Source organism: Eublepharis macularius, chromosome 18 (assembly GCF_028583425.1).
Source record: "Eublepharis macularius isolate TG4126 chromosome 18, MPM_Emac_v1.0, whole genome shotgun sequence".
NCBI classification, from domain to species: domain Eukaryota; kingdom Metazoa; phylum Chordata; class Lepidosauria; order Squamata; family Eublepharidae; genus Eublepharis; species Eublepharis macularius.
Genome location: NC_072807.1, coordinates 2,904,393 through 2,917,429, shown reverse-complemented (window position 1 = coordinate 2,917,429; position 13,037 = coordinate 2,904,393). Strand labels below are relative to the sequence as shown.

Sequence of the window (13,037 nt, the reverse complement as noted above, 5' to 3'; positions counted from 1 at the left end):
GCTAGAGGAAAGCTTCACACTTTGCTAGTGGCAGGATGGAGGCCACTGCCTTTGGCACCAAAATATCTCAGTCTGTAGTCTCTACATGAGACGAATTACACGAGGACACTCAAGTGAAGGGAGATGCAATGTTAGCCGGGAAGGCAAGTTTTAAAAGACAGATCAGAAGGCTTTGCCAGTTTCACCTCTCTAGAGCCTGCAAAGATTGCTCCTCAGAGGGTTTATTTCCTCCTTGTCTCCCCAAAGAGGAGGTGAAATTGACAGAGCCTTCAAGGAGGCAAAGATGAAATAAACAAACCCTCTGAGGAGCGATCTTTGCAGGCTCTAGAGAGGTGAAACTGGCAAAGCCTTCTGATCTGTCTTTTTAACTACCCTTCCTGGCTAACATTGCGTCCCCCTTTACTTGAGTGTCCTCATGTAATTCGTCTTGTGTAGAGAGACATTCAGAGTAAGAGACTCTCAGAGAAATGCTTCAGCAAAAGAAAATCCCTGACACTGTTTTTTCTCTGCCTTCACTCATGGTTCTTTCGAATCCTCTCAACTCTCCCACATAAAAAGGATCTCCCTCTTCTCTTATGATTCTGAATGGGGAGTTTAATACACATCAGCATGTTCATTAAATATCATGGTTTTGTGACAAGAAATACAATTTTTTTTCATGGGGTGGTATGATTTCAAATCTCCTCAGCAAAAATATAGATTCTTTCAAAATTCAGAAGTATATGAGCTCTCTAAATCTGACAAGAAGCAATAGGGTTGTGCATACTCCAACTCTGTGTTTTAAAATAATAGTAATAATCCTGTACCCAGACAGTCCAATTCCACACTAACAGAAGATGAATTCTCCCCTGTATAACTTATAACTGCTATACTAACTTGTCTATCTAATTTTGCATAATTTATTCTGATGCAGCTGCTAATAGAACACCAAAGACTTGCCTCAAGCTAAGGTTGCCATCTGGCCATGAAAACAATGTCCTGGTTTGATTTGATTTGATTAATGGAAATCAGCAAACAAAACTTTTCATGGCATGGAGCTAAATTACATCAACTGATAACTGCTTGGGGATCAAATTGATAATAAAAGGACAGCTAGAGGGCAGCCCGTTTGCTACCACTGAAACTCTACTATGCCACCTCTCTGGCTTCTGAGGGTCAAACTAGACATGTAGGTTTTTAGAGCTGGGTTCAGATTCCCCAGACCCAACTCAGGTTTTCCCTCAGCCACACAGCAGCTGTGGGGAATGGCTGTTATACAATAAAGGAGAGTCCAACAACCTCTAAATGCCACCCTGAGAGAGGCGGGGCTCCCGCCTTCCCCACAAACTGTTTCCCTGTGTCAAAATAGCACTGGGGGAGGGTATTCCCCTGTTTTGACTGCTCTGCACGCACAGAATACTCCACAAGGAGAATCAGAAACCGAGACCTTCCCCTTGCTTGGTATTTTGGAAAATGGCTTGAGCAGGGAGGGCAGAGCCGTTCCTTCCCCCACAGAGGCATTCTGAGACCATTGGGACTCCTTTATTTTTTAACAGCCATTCCCCATGGCTGCTGTGTGGCTGAGGGGAACCTGAGTTGGGTCTGGGGAACTCTTGAAAACCTGCATGTCTAGTTTGACCCTGAGGGCCAAGCTACAAGTGACGAATGACACAGGTCAGCTTCCCTCAAGTTTTGATGGGAAATGTAGGCATCCTGGTCTCGCAGCTTGGCTCTCCGACTGCTGTCCAATGGACTTTTCAACTGTCACTTGTCCAACATTCCGCCAAGCTGCCTACATTTCCCATCAAAACTTGAGGGAAGCTGACAAGTGTCCAACCTGTGTCATCCGTCACTTGCAGTTTGGCCCTGAGATTGCAGCAGGCACTTGTAAACTAGAAACCTGATGAGGCTACAGATCTGAAGCCTTAATTGGGTCTACATACACTGCTCAGGGCCCCTAAGTATATGCACTGCTTTGCATATGAAGCCAAACACATTTGAGAGCCAGGGTGGTATAGTGGTTAGAGTGTTGAACTAGGATCTGAGAAGCTCAAGTTCGAATCCCCACTCTGCTATGGAAGTTCACGGGGTGACCTTGGGCAGTCACACTCTCTCAGCCCAACCCACCTTGCAGGGCAGATGTGTCAGGGCTTTTTTCCCGCCAGAATGGCCAGGAACGCCGTTCTGACACCTCTTCAAAATTATCACATGACTGGTGGCTCCACCCAACTGATTCTCCTTGATTTCCCCTCCTTAATTTCCCCTGATCCTCTTTGATTTCTCCTGCTGGAGGCAGAAGGGATCCACCCCAGGAGAGCAGTCCAGGCAGCTAGGGATCCCAGGTGCCTGGCAATCTCCCGGGGAAAGTCCCTCCTACTAGTTGACTGAATTTTCAAAAATGGTGGTGACGCTCTAGGAGTCTCCCTCCTTGTTTCTATGGTAAGGCCTTACACTTGCTTTAAAAGAGGCTGCGCAGCAGCATCCTCGTGGTGTGCTGAGAGGAGAGAGAAGGGTCTCATCTTCTCTCACGACATTCTTGTGCTCCACAACCCAGAGAGCGAGAGCGAGAGCGAGAGGAGGGGAGGGGAGGGGGAGGGAGGGAGAGGGAGTGTGTGTGTGTGGGGCTGGCTTGAGGAAGCTTCCATAGCAGAGTGGGAAGTCAAACCCGCATTTCCCAGATCCATGCCCAATTAAAGTATGCCCATTGTTAAGTAGGGCTGCCAACCTCCAGGTAGGGCCTGCAGATGTCCCAGAATGACAACTGATCTCCAGACATCATAGATCAGTTCACCCCCAGAGCAAACGGCTGCCTGTAGGGTGGACTCTGTGGCATTATACCCTGTTGAAGCCACCTGCCACCCCTCCAGGAATTTCCCAACTCAGAGTTGGCAACCCACATTTAGTAAGGTTCTCCAACGGGCTTGGAGAAAAAAGTCCTGTCCCTTAAAGCAGGAGAAAATGGCAGCAATGCTCTAGGAGTCTCCCTCCTAGTCTTTATGGTAAAGCTACCATAGAGACTAGAAGCCTTACGCTTGCTTTAAAAGAGGCTACGCAGCAGCAGCAGCCGCCTCGTGGTGTGCTGAGAGAGAGGTAGGTCTCTCCTCTCACGATGTCCTTGGGCCCCACAACCCTGAGAGAGAGAGAGAGAGAGAGAGGGAGAGGGAGGGAGGGAGGGAGGGACTGTCCCTTTAATAGTGGTTGAATGTGTGACAATGATGAGCAGCTGAAGCTCTTCATAACATGCAAGTAAATAACATCCCATCAAAGGGGCTGGATTTTAATCCCTCCAGGCAGTTGAAAGAGTAGATGGAGGACAGCAGTAGGAGAGAAGGGCAATGTGGGGGCCATTGGTGTTCTGTATTGACTTAGCTTCTGCCTGAGCTAAGGCTCCTGAAGTCTTAATTACCATTGGTTGTTTCCTGCTGGCAGCAGCCAATCAGTGCTGTATAATAAAGACCCATCACTGTACTGTAAATAAGTTACTTTGTATGTAGTTAATGCAAACTAAGGATTCTAGTTGTGTGTGCCTATTGGCTGTTGCTTGTAAAAGGGGCGTGGCTTGTGTGTGTATAGTTGGCTCCTGTTGAGCCTGTCTTCATGAGCGGAAATCTCAATACTTAATAACTGGAGTGTCTCTGCAAGGACATTGTAAATCCTGAGCGCACAAAAAACTTGGAACAGTCCCCAAAGTCCAATTAGTCCAGCAAACTGTGTCCCGCTATGCCAAAAGCCTCCAGGAAGCCTCCGAGCAGCCCTCTCTTGCTGAAGAGTCACTGCCTCTGAACATGGAGGTTTTGTTTAGTGATCACAACTATAACAGCCGTTGATAAACCTCACCTCCATAAATCTGTCTCAATTTTTGGAAATGCTGTCTACAATAATAGCTATCGCTACATCTTGTGGCAGTAAAATCAAGAAGTTAAAATTTTGCAGTTTAGAATTTGATTGAATTGATGATTGAGCCAAGGAATAGACAATTTCAATCTCCTCATTCTCAACTTTAAAATTGTGCTACTCTTCAGTAGTCATTACTTTTGTCATCTTGATATTCAGATGTAATCCTGCTTTGGCGTTTTCTCCTTTAACCTTCATCAGTAGTCGTTTCAAGTCTTCACTATTTTCTGCTAATAATGTGGTGTCATCTGCATATCTCCAACTGTTAATTTTCCTTCCGCCAATTTTAACTCCAGCTTCTTCTAGATCTAATCCAGCTTTCCTTATGATATGCTCTGCATAGAGGTTGAACAGGCAGGGAGGTTGTTTGGGACAGTGTTGCCAATTATCACATCCTTGCTAAGCACTGCCCCCCAAATCTCCAGGTAATTCCCAAGTTGGACCTGGCAACCCTAGCCTGGAGGAGCGAAGCAGCAGGCGCAGGAGATTTCTGGCCCGCCAGACGGTGAGTCCGCCCTTGTCCTGTTCCTTGCTGTGGGGAGTGGCATCCCGCCCGCCTCCCTTCCCACTGGCCTGCCCCTGCACAAGCCGCAGAAAGGGGTCCTTTGCAACCCCCGCTGGTAAAAATTCCATGATACATGGCTTGAGCTTTTGGATGAGGAGGATAAAGCAATTAAGAATTGAGGTTTGTCTTTTTTTCTTCTTCTAGTAGTGTTTCTGATACGTGCTATTTAACGTTTGCATTTCTGATGCCTTTATTGTTCCATGCTCTCTTCTGTATGTCCAAAGTGGAGAACTCTGAACTATTAACATTTTGAATGTGGTATAATTCCATTAGCATGGCTGTTAAATATCAATTATGTTATTAAATGTTATAGAGACTTTAGAGACTCCCCGGACCTTGCGATGACATCACTTCCGGGAAGCAACGACACTTCCCAGAAGTGGCGTCATTGCATGATCTCAGGAGCGCGCATGCTTTGCGCACGAGCGCATCTAGTACCAGTGAGTTCCGCCACCTCTTTTCCCAGAAAAAAAGCCCTGGTGAGGATAAAATTGAGGAGAGGAGAATGAACTGAGCTGCTTTGGGCCTCCACTGGGGGAAAAGGCAGGGGATAAATAAAGTAAACAAATAAATAAAAATAAATAATTTGCCGACTTTTAATCTTCCACTGTCCTACCCCCACTATTGATTAGGAGGGTCTTGGCCCCCAGCGTATGGGACTGTCTTCAATAGGGTGACCAATTTTTAACTAGTCCTTCTAGCTATCCCTTTAATTTGTGATAGATCCACAAACATTTATCATGCCATGAAAAGCTTCCAACTACCCATTTCTGCTCATAAAGCGTCTGTTAAATTTAATTTAATTTAATTTATTACATTTATATTCCGCCCTCCCCGCATCAGCGGGCTAAAGTGAAAGAATATTGTTTTCCTGCTCAGCTGGTAGCCTGGGTTTCCAGAGATTAAATTATCTTATTTATTTAGTGGTGCTGCTTCTTGCCCCATGACATTAGAGACTATAAATCCAATTTATCATCATCATCATCATCATCAGGGCTTTTTTTCTGGGAAAAGAGGCAGTGGAACTCAGTGGGTCGCCCTCGGAGAAAATGGTCACATGGCTGGTGGCCCCGCCCCCTGATCTCCAGACAGAGGGGAGTTTAGATTGCCACCATCTAAACTTCCCTCTGTCTGGAGATCAGGGGGCGGGGCCACCGGCCATGTGACCATTTTCAAGAGGTTCCGGAACTCCGTTCCACTGCGTTCCAGCTGAAAAAAGGCCCTGATTATTATTATAATTAGTTTGATTTATAAACCACCCATCCTCAGGGGCTCTGGGCGGTAAACAACAGTTAAAATCAATAAAAACAAGAAAACAATAATTTTAAAATCAACATACAATAAACAATAATAAAATAAATTAACCAAATACATTAAGGTGCAATGGTAGGGAGAAACCACCCCCCCCCAAAGGTGGGAGGCCAACATGGCACCGCTCCCTTCAACCACCGAATGCCTGGCGGAACAGCTCTGTCTTACAGGCCCGGCGGAACAATAATATGTCCTGCTGGTCCGGGTCTCCATTGACAGAGTGTTCTACCAGGCTGGGGCCAGGACTGAAAAGGCCCTGGCCCTGGTTGAAGCGAGGCGGGCTTCCTTAGGGTCGGGGACCACCAGTAAACATTTATCCACTGATCGAAGCAGTCTCCAGGGAACATACAGGGAGAGGTGGTCCCAAAGATATGCCAGTCCCAACCCGCTCAGGGCTTTAAAGGTACGAACCAACACCTTGAACCTGATTCGGAATTCAACCGGAAGCCAGTGCGGCTGGTGCAGGACAGGTGTGATGTGTGACTAATCTGCCTTTTCTGCTTGTCCAGTGCAGGTGGGTGACTGGAGACGGTCTTCTCAGCGCAGGCGGCAGTTCTAGAGAGAAGAATGATTATTTCAGGCCCAGGCTCCTACCTCCACACGTCTTCTGGTCTTCATGCAAGAAATATGCTGGAGGGCATGAACAATAGTATCCACCAATGTAGTTATTGCAGTAATGGCTGCAGGCTGTCTCCACGAACTCTGTGCACTCATTCACATCTGCAAGAAGTCAAGAGAGGCGTTGAGAAAGAGCCAGGTGGAATCACGGAAAAGAGGAAAGGGCAAAGACAGTAGGACAAAAACACGGGCGGCAGCAGCAGGAGAGGGAAGTCTTTTGTTCTAGCAACTTCTGCCACCTTCAGCCTTCATGCCCTCCACCTGTGAGTAGAGACCTCTTTGTAAACATCCCTTTTCTCACAACAAGCGTCACTTATTGACTCCCCACTGTGCACCATGATAATCTTGAATATATATATGAGCAAGCCTTTGACCCTGGGTGAGAATCCTGAACACGCACTCTCTTTTTCTATGGGGACAATTATTTTGGAAAGATGGGTTTGGAGAGGGGAGGGGCATAATGCCACAGAGTCCGCCCTCAAAAGCTGACATTTTCTCCTCAGGAAACGGATCTCTGTAGATCCGTTGTAATTCCAGGAGATCTCCCAGGTCCACTCGGAGCTTGGCAACCTTACAGGTCGGCTTTTTTTTTCTTTTGCAAATACAAGCTCAAGGATTGCTTTATTAAAGAGGAGAACTCTGAGGGGCCGTTCCTGCCATTTTGTTATTGGAAAAAGCGCCCTTGAAATGCTATTAACCCTGCTGAGGAAAAGTAAAAGTAGCTCAAGCACGGGTTTTCCAGTGAGAAAACAGGACAGGCTACAAGGACGAAAGTTTTCCTCCCTCCCTCCCCACATCACTTTTCTCATTGATAAAGGAATGCTGGCAGCTAAATCTACAAAAGAAAAAGGAAACATTTAAAATGAAGATGGGGAAAAAAGCATTTCTGTCAGCGCTCCATTCAGATGCACCGACAAGGACAGCGTATGAAACGGTGCCCACGATAATCAAGGCAATACTGGAAAGCACTGCAGGTCTAGGAGCCATCCAAATGCCCACTGGAGGCAGCCAGTGAATTACCAGATAGCCCAGGAGAGCCTGATCTCGTCAGATCTCAGAAGCTAAGCAGCGTTGGCCTTGGTTAGTGCTTGGATGGGAGACCCCCAACGAAGACCAGGGCTGCAGAGGCAGGCAATGGCAAACCACCTCTGTCCGTCTCTTGCCATGAAAACCCCACCAGGGATCGGCATAAGTCAGCTGTGACTTGAGGGCACTCTCCACTCCAGGGCCGATTCCAGACGGCCCTCCCCATGCCGAAACGTCGCGCATCGTCCCGCGGAAAACGCGAAATATTGCGTTTTCTTGCGCGAGTTTTGCACGATGTCGCGCAAAACTCGCGTGAGAAAACGCGATATTTCGCGTTTTCCACGCGACGACGCGCGACTGTTCGGCATGGGGAGGGCCGTCTGGAATCGGCCCAGATATACACACCCTGACCTGGACAGCCCAGGTGATCCTGATCTCATCAGATCACAGAAGCTAAGCAGGGTTGACCTTGGTTAGTATTTGGATGGGAGACCTCCAACGAAGGCAGGCAATGGCAAACCATCTCTGTTAGTCTCTTGCCATGAAAATCCCACCAGGGGTCGCCATCAGATTAACTGTAACTTGAAGGCAATATAAATAATGACTTACCCACTGCAACATAGTAAGCCGCAAACCCAGTGAATCGCTCTTCATTGGAAAAGTCAGACTGAAAAGTCACGGTCAGCGAATTGTGGGGCACATAGAATTCCTTCAGGATTTGTGAGCCAGGCGTAGGGCTCTTCTTCCGCCCACACAGCTGGCCTTCGATGTGATCCCCAGTCAGGACCTGAAAGGGACAGACGAGTCTGCCTCACCTCTGCTACAGGGATATCTGTTGTGCCTGGCTGTTGACAATATTTCTGGCTGGCACGCATGGACACACACACACACATCCCACACACCTGGATGGGAACAAGGTAGCTTAGGTCTAGTTCACATTGAGGGCAGGAGTATAAATAGGCCGAGAGGCCCCTGCTGCAAAGCAAGAAATCAAGTGGCCAATGTCGGCCGGCAGGAACAAATGGGACACGGACAGGTCTGGAAGGTGGCTGTGATCCACGGGGAAGTTCTCTTCCGCAAGCATCCTTGAAATGAAGGGGAGCTGAGGAAGAGGGCATGCACCACTTCTGATCACAGCCAATGAGGGTTGCACAGGAAAAGGTACCCATGGATTGTGTTCGGTGTTGTGTAATAAGGGAGGGAGGGGAGGGAATGCCTTGGGATTTTTCATGTCAAGCACCTTTAGTACAACAGCATTTAGAAGGAAATTCTGTGCACAGGGGGACTACGGTTGCACCTGGAGAAGGGAAGTATTATATGCTTGGAGTTACTTGATTATATTACCCATTAGTAAAACAAAAATTAAGTTTATAAAATTTAAAAATTAAACATCTAATGTTTGTCAGTTATCCCAGTGTGCTCACTAGCCAAAATTTTGGAAAGTGGCAGCGCCGCTTGATTTCCTGTTTGCAAATGCCTGCACACGCGTTCATTATATTTCCACAAATAAAAACACGACCCCAGAGGCCATGCAGTGGTTTCTGTCCTGGCCCAGAGATGATGTGGGTATGGTTTTTAAAGCAGAACGTAAGAGAGGACACTTAAAGACCACACTAGATGATATTGTGTCTATGGGTCCAATTCGTTGTTGCCACTGCCATTTTATAGGTGAATTTGGGCCATTTAAAAATGCCATCTGGGCTGCAGCAATGTAGGACCGGGCAATCCGCCCCCCTCCCCTGCACCTTTTCAAGCACTGAAACAGTATCCTGTATCTTTTTCATCAATTTAAAAGATATGGAAGAGACATATCACCTAGTGCTTTGTTGTAGCCCTTGTGGCATTGTTAAATGGCCCAAATTCCTCTCTAAACTGGCAGCAGCATCCATAGATCTGACCTGTGGACATCATAATGTCTAGTTTGGCCCACAGATAAAGGTTTGTAGCTTGCACAGGTAATGATTTTTTTATCCAGAGAGTTGAAGGTGGAATGACAGAGGCCTAGCTGACTGCAAGGTTCATTTATCCCAACTTAATCTCTGGTCAAACAGGCCTTGTATGTTTTCACATTGCCTCAGAAACCTGCCAAACCTATTTGAGCTGAGCTAACAATAGGATGAAAGTGGCAACTGAACACACATGAACGGACATTAAGTTGCCGTACACTGACTCAGACCATCGGTCTATCAAGGTCAGTTTTACCCTGACTGGCAGTGGCTCTCCAAAGTCTCAGGACATGACTGCTCTCTTTAAATATTTGAAAGGCTGTCATTTGGAGGAGGGCAAGGAGCTGTTCCAGTTGGCAGCAGAGGGTAGGACCCGAAATAACAGGCTTAAATTACATGCACAAAGGTACCGGATGGATATTAGGAAGAACTTTTTCACGATCATAGTTAAAAGGTGAACTCAGCTGCCTAGGGAGGTGGTGAGCTCCCCCTCACTGGCAGTTTTCAAGAAGAGGCTGGATGAATATTTGTCAGGGATGCTTTAGGCTCATCCTGTGTTGGGCAGGGGGTTGGACTAGAAGGTCTGTATGGCCCCTTCCAACTCTGGGATTCTATGATTCTATGATTCATATCAGTAGCATTAGAAGACCAAGATTCGAGGTCAGTAGCAACATAAGGCACAACAAGTTTTCCAGAGCATAAGCATTTAAGTGTCAGATCTCCCTTTGTCAGATATGATGTCTGAACCTGGGATCTTGCTGAGCAGACGTTCTACCACTGAGCCACGGCCCCTCCCTCAGTGCACGTGCCACATTCAGCCGGACCACTGTCAACTCTCTTAACAACGATGATCTTCCCCCAGCCTTTTCGGAGATAACCTGAGAAGTGAGATCCACCACATACAACTTTCCCTTTGGGTCTCAAACACCACAATGGGATGTTGATGCTGAACCTCAGTCCAGCACACATCTCTGCAACTCCCTCCTTTCCTCCATCCCCAGCAGAGAGATGAGGCCCGTACCTTCACAGAGTCATACTCGCAGTTTCGGGATGGCTCTATGTCCAGGTGGGTGAAGTAGAGGCGGATGCCGAAGCCGAGGGGGACGTTGATTTCCCAGGATTCCAGAGCATCGTTGGGATAGGCCTGAGGATAGTTTGGAGAGACGATTTCTCCAAACATGGAGGCTGCACCAGAGCATGTGAAGAGGAAGCAGGTGATGAAGCTTCTGAGGGAGAAAAGAGGAACAATGGGGAGAGGGCTGTTGTCTGCTCCCATCCGCCTGTACCCCACAAGCTAGAAGAGCTGTATCACCTTGGTCCTACATCCCTCAAGATCACAGTATGTTACTACAAAGGCTTGGGAGTCCTTAATCAAAATAAGGAGCTCATTATCTCACACTGCAACACTGTGCAGTTACCTCAGTAGGCTTGCCATGTGCCTGCTGGGAATGAGAGATGTCCCTCCCCCAGCTGGTCTTGCTCACTGGCACTCCAGTGGCTGATGGGAGAAAGAAAAAAAAATGCCACCAGCAACGGCAGGATGTCACTTCCAGGAAAACCCAGCAAAGTGGATGTCACTTTTCTCTAGAAATCACCAGAAACTCTGTAGTAAAACCACAGAGTTTCTGGTGATTCCTAGAATAGTGTCTTTTTCAGGAAAAAACTGGAAGTGGCACAGAGTTTCCAGCTATTCCTAGAAAGGCATAACATCATTTCTGCATTTTGCTGCCAGTGATTTCACACCCTTGCTGACTGCCTACTGCTTGCCAGGCTGGGCCTGATAATCCTAAATCCAATCTAAACCCATTGAACTCAATGAATTTAGACTGGAGTAACTCTGCATTGCATCGCCCCATCAGTAGAACATGAGACTTCTTCACCATTAGAGATGTTAAAAATTCAGCAGATCTAGAAAAACTGCTGACTCCTGCTATCGTAAATGGTCTCTGTACTTTACTTAACCATGTTTGATTTTTACTTAATGATATTGTTCCTTGTAGTTCCTGCATTTCATAGTCCCTTTATCCTGCTGTTTATGTTTTTCATAACCTCATATATACACATCTGCCTAACGAGTTAACCCACTACAGGCAAAACATTATCCTGCAATAAACTCCTGGAAGTCTTTAAGGTGCCCCAATACTCCTGTTTATTTTTGTTGCCACAAGGCTCCCCCTCTGGAATTACTGTTGTTCTTGATGATAAGGAAAACCCTCCTCTCCGTCAGGCACCCAAATGCAGGAATCCTGCAGGCAAGGCAGAGTGCCGGAATAACACAAGGCTGGGGGAAGGCGGTGCAGCCTGTAAATTAGGGGGCAGCAGCTGGGGCCCTGTTCAGACGCAACCTTTAGACGGGGGCACTGCCTGTCCCTGCACTGACAAACTCGAAAGACTAAAGAGAAGTGTGCAGGGCTTTTTTTCAGCTGGAACTCGGTGGAACGGAGTTCCGGAACCTCTTGAGAATGGTCACATGGCTGGTGGCCCCGCCCCCTGATCTCCAGACAGAGGGGAGTTGAGATTGCCCTACGCGCCGCTCCTGCGGCGCGGAGGGCAATCTCAACTCCCCTCTGTCTGGAGATCAGGGGGCGGGGCCACCAGCCATGTGACCATTTTCTCCAAGGGCAACCCACAGAGTTCCGCCACCTCTTTCCCCAGAAAAAAAGCCCTGGAAGTGTGGGTTAGCTCCTCCAACGATGGAGTCTGACAGAAAGTCCTTGAAGGAGTTGCCATTCCACACCCTTCTTTAAACGGACAGTAATCTCAATCCCTAAGCACAGTTTTCCCTCCCTGCAGTCCATCATTGACTTACCCCATATGGAAAAGCTCCATCTTGCTTCTTCTTCAAAAGGTTCGGTGGCTGGACTTCACCTGTGGGCAAAGACAACACAGAGATTAGCGCCTGCTTTTTTTTTTCTCTCTTGGCTGCAAAGTCCCCCTGTTTGGTACAACCAGAGTCGACACTCCACTTGCAAAGAGTGGAATCAGTAGATGCCCAATGCCTAGACATTATATTTCACCCTTTGCAAGTTAAACTAATTCCTCCTCTACAGCACAGAATCCTTCCGAAAAACGAGGGTGCCCCAGCAAGACGTGTATCTAGCCCAAAGGTATGCATAGCACCATGGAAGCCGATGGGGCAGGCATGGAGCCACGGGGAAAGGCCCGCCACAGAATTACCAGCCACTTCTGCAAGACAACAAACACCTTCCAGAAGCCGAGAGCAGAGTCATCGGGAAACACGAACGCCTTCTTCCCTAGTTTCAACAACGGGCTCAGCTGCCTTTGTGACACATGTAACCCAGATCCTGATTTTCAGAGCGATGCGTGCTGGGAACGGGTTTCCAAAGCACTCACCGCTCGCGCTGTCTTTCGGGGTTGTTGCTGCCTCTCCTCCTCCTGCCTGCGGTCTCTCTTCATCTCCCTTTCGAAGGCACATCCACATTTCGAAGTTATCAAAATATTAGAGGACGGCAGACCTCTTGCGCCCTCTGCTGTTTGAAAACGAATCTTCCCTTCGGCTCTTCAGCCCTCGTTGCGCAACGCCCGTTTTGGGTCAAGCCCCGGCCGGGGCGACGAGGCGGCCGCTGGAGCCTTTCAAACGGGGGTTTTGTTCAAGGAAGTCAGGTGACTTCTGCGAAGCGAGCGGCAAGGGGGAATTCCCCTTTCAACGTTGCTCAATCCATATGGACGGGTGCCCT

The 13,037-nt window shown here is 47.7% G+C and overlaps 1 protein-coding gene across 3 annotated transcripts in view; it reads right to left on the bottom strand.

Annotated features, from left to right (window-relative positions):
• C1S (complement C1s) overlaps positions 1–12,808 on the bottom strand; it is a 31,120-nt gene extending 18,312 nt beyond the window's left edge. Inside the window, exons 1-5 of one of the 3 annotated variants that reach the window (XM_055002571.1) lie at positions 12,694–12,808; positions 12,149–12,207; positions 10,361–10,565; positions 8,003–8,180; positions 6,344–6,469 (exon numbers count right to left, since the gene is read on the bottom strand). In XM_055002571.1, the coding sequence (XP_054858546.1) occupies positions 6,344–6,469; positions 8,003–8,180; positions 10,361–10,565; positions 12,149–12,168 (529 nt within the window). In that variant the 5' untranslated portion in view covers positions 12,169–12,207; positions 12,694–12,808. The other 2 variants (XM_055002572.1, XM_055002573.1) reach the window with 2 other exon arrangements.
• Between the last annotated feature and the right edge of the window lie 229 nt (positions 12,809–13,037).